The sequence below is a fragment of the Pristis pectinata genome, chromosome 2 (assembly GCF_009764475.1).
Source record: "Pristis pectinata isolate sPriPec2 chromosome 2, sPriPec2.1.pri, whole genome shotgun sequence".
Lineage (NCBI taxonomy): Eukaryota > Metazoa > Chordata > Chondrichthyes > Rhinopristiformes > Pristidae > Pristis > Pristis pectinata.
The window spans coordinates 50,010,371-50,024,297 of NC_067406.1; the positions used below are offsets into that span (position 1 = coordinate 50,010,371).

The 13,927-nt window shown below is 40.1% G+C and overlaps 1 protein-coding gene across 1 annotated transcript in view; it reads left to right on the plus strand.

The window, feature by feature from the left end:
- The window catches only part of mtrex (Mtr4 exosome RNA helicase), a 98,868-nt gene that overhangs the window by 30,808 nt on the left and 54,133 nt on the right, over positions 1 to 13,927 (plus strand). Inside the window, 7 exon segments of the mRNA XM_052036933.1 lie at positions 244 to 275; positions 278 to 334; positions 929 to 1,053; positions 2,362 to 2,460; positions 3,704 to 3,806; positions 6,800 to 6,931; positions 12,787 to 12,866. Coding sequence (XP_051892893.1) covers positions 244 to 275; positions 278 to 334; positions 929 to 1,053; positions 2,362 to 2,460; positions 3,704 to 3,806; positions 6,800 to 6,931; positions 12,787 to 12,866 — 628 coding nt within the window.

The window sequence follows — 13,927 nt, forward strand, 5'->3', positions numbered from 1 at the left end:
GTTTTAAGTTGCAGAGAAGGTGGAGGGAGAGATGGATGGGACAAAAGGAATATTGGCGATTGGATGAGGCCAGCATTGCATTAGGGATGAATTGTCAAATCAAATGGGGTTAATGAGGGCAATTAGAGACTGATGACACATACAGCAACTGTGGTCACACAAGCCCAGCACATCAAGTTAACTGATGTTCTTGAGTAGTTCTGTTTTTTTTGTGACTTAAGCCTCATTTTATGTTTTGTGCAGATTTTTAAGGAGTATGTTGTATAGAGGATCAGAGTTATGAGAGAAGTAGCCTGGGTAATCTTTGATGAAATCCATTATATGAGAGATGCAGGTAAGTAAACACTTGTTTATGAATACAAAATAGCAGCTTGCATTGACATTGGGGAAGTACTAAATAACTATTTAGATAATTTACCAACACTGCATCCAAGTATACCCTCTGCCACGTCTGTGGGATGCTTGCACATATCTGTACACAGATACTGATAATGAATAGTAAATTAAAAGAGTGCCATCTTGAGCTGCAGTTAGACATTTTAATTTCCAAAATAAACTTTGAAGTTGAGTAATTTTCTGAAAAGGAACAAAAATGTTTGTAGAGTTTTTAATGAAAGAAATATGCATCTCTGTTGGTCAACAGATTTAGTTCTTTAAATACATGTGCTGAGATTAATACAAAAGTAACCGTAAACTTGGATCTTTGTGCTTCATTTAATGAAAAAATAGACGCTATGTTACAGCAAATGCAATAATAGCTACTTTTGTCTAGTTGTGAAGTGGAAATTTTTGGAATGGCACTATATTTCCAATAATGCATATTTTATTTTCTTGGTTTCTATTTCATCATCACTACACGTTAAACCAAGCACAATTTAATAGTTTTCATGGAAAAAATAAGATTTTTTTTACTGTATTTTACTTTCAGAACGAGGTGTTGTATGGGAGGAAACAATTATTCTTCTCCCAGACAATGTTCATTATGTGTTCCTTTCTGCAACTATTCCCAATGCACGCCAATTTGCTGAGTGGATTTGCCATCTTCACAAACAGGTAATTGAATATAATTTTATTCTTTGATAAAGAAATAATAAGCAAGAATCTGGATTTCTCTTAGTGGATTGCATAGTTTATTTGTTTAGTTGAAGTACTGTCATACTTAGGCCCCTTTTGAGAGTTCTGTTAGATGTTCTTGGTGTTTAGGAATTAGTTGGAAGGGAGGAGACCGAGGATAAAGAGAATGTAGGCCGCATCCTGGAATGTGACGTGATGCAATGAAGCATTAGTGTTCAACACGAAAGTAATCAATGGCTTGGATGCAAGAATAGACACTAAAAGGTTGTACAGAGGACAGTAACTTATGTTGATAGCAACAGGAATTTAATAAGGGGCATGAATTAAGTGGCAAAAAGTTTATGGGGAAGTTCACAACAAGGGGACAAAGTGTTAAAATTGGAGCCTGGTCATTCTAGGATGAAATTGAGAAGAACCTCATGAGAGACTGCAAATACCAGCTGGATAAATTGCACATTTCAAGATTAAGAGATTGATTTACATTGTTAAAGAACATTAGGGATGCAATTCAAAGGCAGCCAAATGGATTAGTGATGTGGATTAGCAATGGTCCTAGTGTAGGTGCACATTATTCTTTAGATGTGCAGTCAGCAACAGTAATTGGCTGTTCATTTCCTCAGTAGAAATTAATAAATCTTTGACACAAACATAGGCTTTCACATACTGACTGGCACACATGCTGTCAAAAGAATTGTTGATGCTTTAAGAGTGATTCTTTGATTCGAAGTAGTTGAATTTGCCCCAAAGCGGCATTAAGGTGCTTTGCAAAATCAAATTACTTTTTCTGTTCTCCTTCGATGACTTGTAATCAAAGTAACAGATATTTTCCCTTCAAAATGTAGGTTTAATTATTTTTTTAAGAGAAGCCAACACTGAATTTCTACGCACAGTGGCAGTTAATTCCATTAATCCATAATTCTTTTGCTTTATCACTTAATTTAAAAATCATGTATTCTAGTATAACAAATCAACATTTTTGAGCCTTTACAATACATTATTCCAAGAGAATGGAGATAATTGAGGAAAATTAGTATTCTACTTGAAAACTGGATTGACAAATGGTTCTTTCACATGGATATAAATCATTTGACTGGAGTGGTCTATCCATTATGTGCATTCTCTCCCACGTCTTCAGTTATTTCTACCTCACTAATTTTTGCAGTTCCAGAAGCAAATTTAATACAACTTCTATAATGTCATTATTTTGACAACATAATATATGCTACGGTAAGAAAGATCAACTTTTAATAATTTTATAATCAGCTTCTTGGTCACAATTTATTTCAGCCTTGTCACGTAATCTACACAGACTACAGACCAACACCTCTACAGCACTATATTTTTCCAGCAGGCGGTGATGGATTGCACTTAGTTGTTGATGAAAATGTGAGTGAAACTAATCATTGAAAAAGCACTGCATTTCTTATAAAGTGTATTAGTAATTGTGATTAAAATATGTAAATTTAATGAGGTTGCAGTAAAGAATGGTGGAGAGCTGAAAGAAAATTACAGCTGTAGGGTGGACCAAGGGTCACCTTCCTGACCCCATGACAGCCCTATCAGCAACTGAGCAGCCAGCAGCTTTTTCTAGAAAAATTAGCATACAAAATTAGCTGACACTTCTGCTTAGTAGAGAGGAAAAATGCACTGTGACAGGTGCAGTCCTTTGAATGTAGCATTACATTGATCCCACTTCTGGCTTTTCAGACGGGAGTAAAAGATCCCACACTACTGTTTTGCAGAGGAATTATCACCCTGGGGTTTGTTTATTACTTAAATCAACATCACGAAAGCAGATTACCTGGTCATAATCACATTGCTGCTTTTGGGTTTGCTGAGTGCGGATTGGCTGCTGTGTTACAGCTAATCAGGTCAAAATTTTGCAGTCTTGGCACGTGCATTCATAATTGTTGGACATTTAAAATGGGAAGAGAAGTATCTGTGAAATTCCCATTTTTAATGGCAGAGCCCAGTATGAGAGTACAATAAACAAGGCTGAAGTGTTTGCTGCCTTCAACCAAGAGTACTGATGATGATCCATCTGGGTCTCCTGCCAAAGACCCCAGCTTCATTGGAGGTCATACTTAAGGACTATCCTGATGCTGCATCTAAAAACGGAAAATACCTGAGTGAGTTTATAATAGCAAAGGCTACAATTCCTGGCAGCATCCTAGCTTAGTGTTGAAGGTTTAACCTTCAAAAACAGCTATGGTTCTGGTCAAATGGTTCTTGCCAGCAAAGTGGGAAAAGTGGCCATTTTGTCTATCCTCAGAAAATGCTATAAAATCAAGCTAGTCTTTGGCTCGCCAGTAGCGTGAAAATACAGTAGAAACTCTTGTCACAAAGGCTGTCTCACTCCTTTGCTAGAAATTTGCAAAAGAGTGAACAAGTCTTTATGAAAAGAATAAACCTGTTGATATTTTTGCTGAGTATTCAAATTGGAGCAAATTAATTGTGGTTCATTAGTTTTGATCGGAAAGTTATTTTGAAGTTGCATTTTGGTAAATGATATATGACAAATATGTAAAGATCACTAATCTTCCCTCCAACTCTATAGACAGTTGTGATGTTAATGACTTTAGACATATTTCTGAAAAATAATTGTTTGGATTTTATCTTTACACAATAGGGAGATTTTAGAGAAGATAACTTCAATACAGCTATGCAGGTACTGAGAGATGCTGGTGATCTTGCAAAAGTTGATTCGAAGGGGCGGAAAGGAGGAACTAAAGGTACAGAGAAAGAAACTGACATGATTAGCTTTGTTTAAAATCAATTTACTCTTTATCATTGGCTTAGGAAAGGGAACCAAGTGCAATATATCCAAACCAGTACAGTCTTGGTTAGAGTAAGTGTTGAAAAAATCAATGAACATATAAAGGGGTATGTACCAGTTAAGTCATAGAGTCATACTGCATGGAAACAGCCCTGTGGCCCTCTGAGTCTGCACTGATCATCAAGCACTCATTTACATTAATCCCATTTTATTCAGCCCACATTCCCATCAGCTCCTTCGAGATTCTACCATTCACCTACACACTAGGGTCAGCTTAAAGGTTTAAAGTGGCCAGTTAACTCATCAACTACATCTTTTGGATGTGGGTGAAAACCAAAACATCTAGAGGAAACCCATGCAGTCATGGAGAATGTACGAACTCCACACAGCACTGGAGATCAGGATTGAACTCGGGTCACTGGAGCTGTAATGCAATAACTTTGCTAGCTGTTTCATTAAGCCACCCAAAGTGATTAAGTGGTGAGTAAGAGGTTGGTAGCTGGAATATAATAAGGGCAAATGTGAAAATAGCCACATTTAATTAGAATATTAAAACAAATTATCATTGAAGTATGAGGGACAAATGCTATTTGTGATTTGGGTGTTCTTGTATGTAAATCCACCATAAGCATAAGGAATTCCAAATGTTATGATGTCCTTATGTGAAACCACAGCTGGAGTGCAATACACAATTTAGATTTCCTTACTTATAGATGGGCAAACTTGTCTTTGAGTGGCTGTAATTAAGAATTCACTGGATTGATTTTTAGGGGGTTATCCTGTGAGGATCTTGTATTCTCAAGACCATCAAATTGTTCGGGGCCTTAAAAGGAGAGACACTTGGAGGTTGTTTTCTGCGGATGGAGAGGGATTCATAGCCCCTGAATGAGGGGATACCCATTCTGGACAGGGATAAGTTTAACATTTCTTCATACAGAATTGGGAATCTTTTAAAATTCTTCTACCCCCAGTGCATTATGAAGAATGAGGTCAATAGATTCTTAAACAATAAGGAATTAATGTGGGAAAGTGGAGTTTATTGCAGAAGTACAGCTTTAATTTTGGTGAACACTGGAACAGGCTCAAGGGGCCAAATACTATACTTGTATTCTGATTGCTTTGGTTCTTGATTCAACTTTTGCTGCACAGTTCATTCAGATAGTTTCACTGTCCTCACTGCATAAGGAAATGGCACTAATATGAGCTTGTCCACTGCATGTGATAACATCTTTATTCCATAACTAATTAATTGCAGGAATGCTTTGAATGTCAGGATTTCATACTGTAGGTATTTTTTAATTGTTCTGACCTGCTTTTTAATATATATTTATTACTTGATCTTTTATAAATTATATGGTTCTTTCTCTTTGTACATAATTTGATAAGATAAATTCAGTTTTTCTGTTTGTGACTACCAAAATTTCTTATGATTTTGATCTTTGCTGTAAAGCAGTTAAGTCAAACTGCAGTGCTTTCTTCCCAATGTCAGAATTGGAATACTACTGATACTAATTATTGGGGGGGTGGGGGGGGGGGGGGGGGGGGTCTCTTAGTCTTAGCATTCTGTGTTGGACACAGCATAAATCAGCCAAAAGATAAACTGAATAATTAGAACTCTGACTGATGGGTTAAGTCTTCTGATGAAGTGGATGTGGATATTTTAAAAACAGTACTTCAAATGCCTGAAATTTGTGATAAAAACAGAAATTGCTAGAAATACTCAGCAGGTCATGCAGCACCTGTGGAGAGAGAATCAGAGTAATATTTCAAATTGATAATCTTTCAACAAAAATAAGATGATGAAAGGACATTAGCCTGAAACATGAACATGGTTTCTCTCTCCACAGATGCTGCCTGGCCTGCTGTGTATTTCCAGGACTTTCTGTTGATATTTTTATTTTGGTAACCTGGCAGTCTTGCTTAAAAACAAAAGGTTGGTAGGAGTTGTGTCAAAAAATGATTCTTTTGACTAAGCAGCTGACCTGCTTTATTTTGCATCCAGTAATGTTACATCTGACCTAGGGAATCCCACATGACATTAATATTTGTCATTTTCATCACTAAAGATTCACAAAGCCCAATAAAAAGGTAACTGACAGAATGATACTTTTTTTATTAGTATAAATCTTGGAAATTATGGTCTCTTTTTGTTTATATTTGACTACGTCATGATTTTCAAAGTAACTTTTACAACTGAAATGAAGTAGCTATACATTAACAGTTATTATTATAAATTATGCTAAGCTAGTATTTCTATCCAATAATGAAGCAAAATGAGCTGCTCGCAGGGTAATAGTATGTGTAGGTGGAAAAAATGGAAAGTTTAATTGAGCAATCATTTTTGATAAAAGTATATTTCTATGGCCGGCCAAATGCTGTGTTCAATAACTTTGGAAGGAATATAGTCATTCTCCCTTTGAAAAGTAGGGCTAATTTATTAGCATATTCAACAGCCTTTACGCTTCTGCTGATGGTTTATATTTAGTTTGCTTATTTCAGTTTTTGTGTAAATATCTTACCTGGAAATGCTTTGTTTATTTTGAGCATTCAGATCAATGCAAAAGGAAAAGAAGAGTTAAATTTGTGTTGATTAAAAAATCTTCTGTTTGTGTGTGTGTGTGTGTGTGTGTGTGTGTGTGTGTGTGTGTGTGTGGTATACGTTGCATATAATCACTCTTCCTAAGTTTAATATAGATCCTCTTCTGTATTTTGTAGCTAGGTACTTGAGTTGCACTCTTCATTGGATGCCTCTTCCTCCTGGTAAAGCAGCTGATGTGGTTGAATTTGAGGTTCTCATTGTTCTCCTGATGTGAGGTGGAGGCCAAGGTTTGCCACCTGGGTCTACTCTAGCTCAGAGTTTAGAGGCTGCATTCCCCTCTCCTGTTGCCTTCTATTCCCAACTAGGCCTGTTATTATGCTTTTGTAAGTTACTGTTATTCTTGCCTGCAGGGCCATCAAATGTATTCAAGATTGTAAAGATGATCATGGAAAGGAATTTTCAGCCTGTTATCATTTTTAGCTTCAGCAAGAAGGACTGCGAAGCATATGCTCTGCAGATGACCAAACTTGACTTCAATACAGGTAAGAATACTTTATACAATCAAGTATTTTTGCTGATTCGGTGAGGGAAAATTGCTGGGGATTACTTGATACCATTCTGCACTGATGGGGTCTGTTGTGGACCTGCAGGTTAAGATAGTGGCTTGCCTTCATGTATCAGATGTAAGATGGAAAAGAATTTCTGAGGACAACCAAATGTGGGAAGATTGCTCCATTGTCCCTTTCAGTTGATGGAGTCAGATGCAGTTTAGGTCACTGATGCCAAACCCTGCATTTCTCAATGGTTATGTCTTTCTTTCTCTGATTTTTTTTCCTTTAGTGTCAGGCTAGAGCAGCTAGAATGACTCCAGGGTCAGTGGTGTGTTCATCTTATGAGATGTGGGAATTTTGAGAGACCTCCAGTCTCCCTGATAGCTACATCTGCACGAGCTGCATCCAGCTGCAGCTCCTTACAGACCGTGTTAGGGAACAGGAGCTGCAGTTGGATGACTTTTGGCTCCTACAGCAGAATGAGGAGTTCATAGCAGTTCATAAAGGGAGGCAATCATTCCCACGCTGCAGGAGACAGGTAACTGGGTAACTGTCAGAAGAAGGAAGGAGAACAGGCAGGTAGTGCAGAGTACCCCTGTGGCTGTTCCACTGAATAGAAGTATACTGCTTTGGATACTGTTTGGTGGGGGAGGGTGGGGGGAGCGGCGACCTACCTGGGGAAAGCCACGGTGACCATGTCTCTGGCACTGAGCCTGGTCGTGTGGCGCAAAGGGAAGGGGGGAAGGAGGAGGGCGGTAGTGATAGGGGATTCCATAGTCAGGGGGGCAGACAGGAGATTCTGTGGATGTAAAAGAGACTCCTAGATGGTATGTTGCCTCCCGGGTGCCAGGTTCAGGGAGAACTCAGATCGGGTCCACAGCATTCTGAAAGGGGAGGGTGAACAGCTAGTGGTCGTGGTACATATTGGTACCAATGACATAGGTAGGAAAAGAGATGAGGTCCTGAAGAGGGAGTATAGGGAGCTAGGTAGGAAGCTGAAAAGCAGGACCTCAAGGGTAGTGATCTCTGGATTGCTGCCTGTACCACGTGCCAGTGAGGGTAAGAATAGGTTGATTTGGCAGATGATTGCGTGGCTGAGGAATTGGTGCAGGGGGCAGGGTTTCAGATTTGTTGATCATTGTGATCTCTTCTGGGGAAGGTACAACCTGTACAAAAGGGACTGGTTATACCTGAACTGGAGGGCGACGAATATTCTTGCGGGCAGGTTTGCTATAGCTGTTGGGGAGGGTTTCAACTAGATCGGCAGGGGGATGGGAACCTGAGTGATAGGTTGGGTTGGTGCATTTAATGTGGAAGTAGAGGCAGTGTGTAGAAAGACTGTGAGGAAGGATAGGCATTTGAAAGGGCAAAATTGCAGTCAGTTGGAGGGGCTGAAGTGTGTCTACTTTAATACAAGAAGTATCAGGAACATGGGTGAATAACTTAGACCATGGGTAAGTACATGGAACTGCGATGTTGTGGCCATTATAGAGACTTGGCTGTCACAAGGGCAGGGGTACCTGCTGGATATTCTGGGGTTTAGATATTTCAAAAGGGACAGGGACGGAGGTAAAAGAGGTGGGGGAGTGGCTTTGCTGCTCAGGGACAGTGTCACAGCTGTAGAAAAGGAGGATGTCCTGGAGGGATCGTCTACTGAGTCAGTATGGGTGGAAGTCAGAAACAGGAAGGGAGTGATCACTTCTTAGTGTAAAGGGGATAGAAGGGGCAGGGTTTGTTAGGTGTGTCCAGGAAGGATTCCTGACATAGTATGTGGACAGGCCGACAAAAGGAGAGGCCATACTGGACCTGGTACTAGGCAATGAGCCTGATCAGGTGTCAGATCTCTCGGTGGGAGAGCATTTTGGAGACAGTGAACATAACTCACAGACCTTTACCATAGCCTTGGAGATGGATAGGAGCAGATGATATGGGAAAGTATTTAATTGGGGGAGGGGGAATTATGCTGCTGCTAGGCAGAAACTTGGGAGTGTAAATTGGGGACAGATGTTCTTGGGGAAGTGCACAACAGAAATGTGGAGGTTGTTTAGAGAGTACTTGCAAGGGGTTCTGGATAGGTTTGTCCCATTGAGGCAGAGTTAAGGATGGTAGAGTGAAGGAATCGTGGTTGACAAGAGATGTAGAATATCTTGACAAGAGGAAGGAGGTTTAGAAAGCAAGGATCAGACAGGGTTCTGGAGGGTTACAAGGTAGCCAGGAGGGAGCTTAAGAATGGGCTTAGGAAAGCCAGAAGGGGGTATGAGAAGGCCTTGGAGTAGGATTAAGGAAAACCCCAAGTCATTCTACACGTACGTGAAGAATAGGAGGATGACTAGAGTGAGGGTAGCACTGATCAGGGATAAAAGAGGAAACATGCCTGGAGATGGAAAAGGTAGGGTAGGTCCTTAATGAATACTTTGCTTCAGTATTCACCAGTGAGAGAGACCTTGACGTTGGCAAGGATGGCGTACAACAGGCTGACACACTAGGGCATGTTGATGTGAGGAAAGAGGATGTGCTGGAGCTTTTGAAAAACATTAGGATAGATAAGTCACTGGGGCTGAATGGGATATATCCAAGGTTATTACGGGAAGCAAGTAAAGAGATTGCTGTGCCTTTGGCAATGATATTTGTGTCCTCACTGGCCACAGGAGTAGTGCCAGATGATTGGAGGGTAGCAAATGTTGTTCCTTTGTTCAAGAAAGGGAGTAGGGACAACCCTGGGAATTACAGACCAGTGAGTCTTACTTCAGTGGTTGGCAAATTACTGGAGATGATTCTTAGTGATATGATTTATGGGCATTTGGAGAAGCATTTGCTGATTAGGGACAGTCAGCATGGCTTTGTGAGAGGGATGTAATGCCTCTCAAGCCTGATTGAATTCTTTGAGGATGTGACAATACACATTGAAGGTAGAGCAGTGGATGTGGTGTACATGGATTTTAGTCAGGCGTTTAATAAGGTTCCTCATGGAAGAGTCATTCAGAAAGTCCTGAGGTATGGGATCCAGGGAAACTTGGCTGTTTGGTTCAGAATTGGCTCACCCATAGAAGATAGAGGGTGGTTGTAGATGGAGCGCATTCTGACCGGAGGTCGATGACCAGCGGTGTTCCACAGGGATCTGTTCTGGGACCCCTGCTCTTTGTGATTTTTATAAATGACTTGGATGAGGATGTGGAAGGGTGGGTCAGTAAGTTTGTAGGTGACACAAAGGTTGGTGGTGGTGTGGGTAGTGTAGAAGGTTGTTGTATGTTACAGTAGGACATTGATATGATGCAGAGCTGGGCTGCGAAGTGGCAGGTGGAGTTCAACCTGGAAAAGTGTGAAGTGATACACTTTGGAAGATCGAATTTGAAGGCAGAATGCAAGGTTAATGGCAGGACTCTTAGCAGTGTGGACGAACAGAGGGATCTTGGAGTCCATGTCCATAGATTTCCTCAAGGTGGAATGGGCTGCTGGAAACGGTGGTGGAGGCTGATACGATAGGATCTTTCAAGAGCCTGTTAGATAGGTATATGGAGCTGAGTAAAATAGAGGGCTATGGGTAAGCTTAGTAATTTCTAGGGTAGGGACATGTTCGGCACAGCTTTGTGGGCCGAAGGGCCTGAATTGTGCTGTAATTGTTCTATGTTCTAAGGTTGCCACGGAGGTTGATAAGGTTGTTAAGAAGGCGTATGGTGTGTTGGCCTTCATTAGTCGGGGTATTGAGTTCAAGAGCCGTGATGTAATGTTGCAGCTCCATAAAACTCTGGTCATACCACACTTGGTGTATTGTGTTCAGTTCTGGTCGTCTCATTATAGGAAGGATATGGAAGCTTTAGCGAGGATGCAGAGGAGATTTACCAGGATGCTGCCTGGATTGGAGAGCATGTCTTATGAGGATAGGCTAAGCAAGCTAGGGCTTTTTTCTTTGGAGAGAAGGAGGATGAGATCGAGGTGTACAAGATGATAAGAGGTATGGATCGAGTGGACAGCCAGAGACTTTTTCCCAGGGTAAAAATGGCTAACATGAGGGGGCATAATTTTAATGTGATTGGAGGAAGGTATAAGGGGAATGTCAGGGGTAAGTTTTTTTTTACACAGAGTGGTGGGTGCGTGGAATGCACTCCCAGCAGAGGTGGTGGAGGCAGATACATTAGGGACATTTAAGAGACTCTTGGATAACACATGAATGATAGAAAAATGGAGGGCTGTGTGGGAGGGAAGGGTTAGATAGATCTTAGAGCAGGATAAAATGTTGGCACAACATCGTGGGCTGAAAGGCCTGTACTGTGCTGTAGTGTTTTATGATCTATAAACCTCACCTTGATAAGGGATGCACATGGTGCGGTTCACAAGACAAAGGAGCAGAAGTAGGCCATTTGGCCCATCGAGTCTGCTCCATGAGCTAAACTAATACTATTCCTATCCAGCCCCAATTTCCGGCCTTATCCCCATATCCTTTGATACCTTGACTAATTAGATACCTATCAATCTCCTCCTTAAATGCCCCCAATGATTCGGCCTCCACAGTTGTATGTGGCAAAGAATTTCATAATTTCACTACCCTCTGGCTAAAGAAATTTCTCCTCATTTCTGTTTTAAACCGGTACCCTCTAATTTTAAGATTGTGCCCTCTAGTCCTGGACTCGCGCACCAGGGGAAACAGCTTAACCACATCTACTCTGTCCACTCCTTTCAACATTCTGAATGTCTCTATGAGGTCCCCTCTCATTCTTCTGTACTCCAATGAATACAGTCCAAGAGCCAACAAAGGCTCATCATAAGTATGCCCTTTCATTCCAGGAATCATCCTCGTAAATCTCTTCTGAACCCTCTCCAACATCAGTACATCCTTCCTAAGATAAGGGGCCCAGAATGGCGCACAGTACTCCAAATGAGGCCTCACCAGTGCCCCATAGAGCGTCATCAACACTTCCTTACTTTTATACTTTATACCTCTCGAGTCCCTTGTGCCTTTAGCTGGATGGAATCCACATTGTGATTTGGGGAGCAACTCTTAGGCCACTGGGAGGAATGGAGGAGGTTGACAATGGCCCTTGTGATAACTTTTTAATTACCACAATTGAATTTGTCTCCTTTCTTGAGGAAAAGTGTTTGGAGATCAAGATCTCAGACCCGGTGCAAAACACGTGATCCAATGGGTGGCAGTGAGCCCTGCCCTTCAGTATTATTTTGTATACACTGATCCAAGCTTAGGCATTCATTTGCGTTGTTATTGGAAAAATAGTTATGGCTACTTCAATGTGTGTCTCAAATAAAATTTCCACTTGTCTATGTGTCATCATAAATATTGGTTAGTCAACATGGCTGAGTGTGTTAATTTTATTGTAAACATTATTTGCTTTATATTACATCAATTTTTCAGCAAAATTTAAATATGCAAAAAGAAATTTTATCAAAGTTTTTCACTTTCTCACAATTCAGTTACAGTACCAATTTAAATATCATATTAGATTGTCGTTGACCTTTGTCCACCAAATGGTTGGATGCCCCTTTAAAATTTTTGATTGAATGCCTCCGTAGTGACCTGATACTCCAAACCCCAAGCTATTATCTTTGAATTATTTCATTACCTTTCTAAATTTCACTAAATATAATATATTGCCAATTGTATTTCACAACTCTGTTTATCAAGCTGTAGCACAATCTGCAATACATTTTAATAAACAAGTTAATGGAGTATTTGCAAGGCTGTTGCCAATGCTATGCAGATTATGTTAAATTCTAATAAGGGATGCATATTCAAATTATATCAATGCAGCAATTCTATTGATTCTAGTGCTTAAAAGCATTTTACTTGAGGTATATTCTGTGCAGTTAGTCTAAGGATGTATATTTCCCTTTAGATGATGAGAAAAAGCTGGTTGAAGAGGTATTCAACAATGCTATTGACTGCTTGTCTGATGAGGATAAAAAACTTCCTCAGGTAAATATTTACAAATCTGGTACATTGTTGAAATCAAAGTAAATCACTTTTAAATGTTATTGAAGTGGCACCCCAAGGAAAATTGAAAATCTGCTTGTCTGGCTCTTGATTCTAGTGACATTACAAAGCTGCTATTGCAAGAAAAAGTCAACATTAAATGATACTGCTCAAAGTTGCTGATGGTCTGATTCATGTTAAATTTGACAATTCATCCATAACCAGCCAAAGTTGCCTGTGGAACCTAGAGTTTTGAGTTTTGGATAAAGCTGGAATACTTTGCAACTTTCTTTTTGTTAATGTATTGAACAAGTTATTGATAATTCATATCCATTTATGCTGTCCTCTGCCAATGTTTTGTATTGTTTCCTCTTCTGATCACTTGACACTGATGCTGATCCCACTATGACACTACTCAGTCCACCTTTTTTTCCTTAGCATTTGTTTTCTGTCCCCTGCCCAACCATTTACTTATCTATATTTCCATGAGCCATTCATTAGCTTTGCCATTCATTTCACTCCATGGATGGTGAAGTAATGTTCCAGAGTGAGGACAGGGTGATGCAATAGGCAAATGTTCTTCTTCAGCAATTGCTTTCATTTTGGTATTGCCTCATTTTCCAACATGACTTGTTGAGACTGCACTTGAAGTCTTTCATTGGCTGGAAAGTGCTTTGGGGTACTGAAAAGGACACAAAAATTGCAATGTAAATTCAAGCTTTCTTTACTCAAGACTGTGGGGAATTACATTCCTGGGACGGCACCTTTGTTTCAACCATGTCCAATGCTTTGCCTAGGTTATTTCTGTTCAGTTTACAGATGAGGAATTACAGGCAAGTTGCTGAGTACTGACCAACCAGAACTGGTCTATTGTATAGATCCTGAACTTTTTTATGCAATGTGGCAAAAATGGAATTGGATGGGAAGCACCTGTAAATGCCTCACAGCACAAAAATATTAGGATATGCAATAGATTAGGCTTTCAGTAGAAATGAACCAAACGGAAACCAATTCCTACATTGCTTTCTATTCACAATATGTTCCTTCTTGATTCATTATGTTTT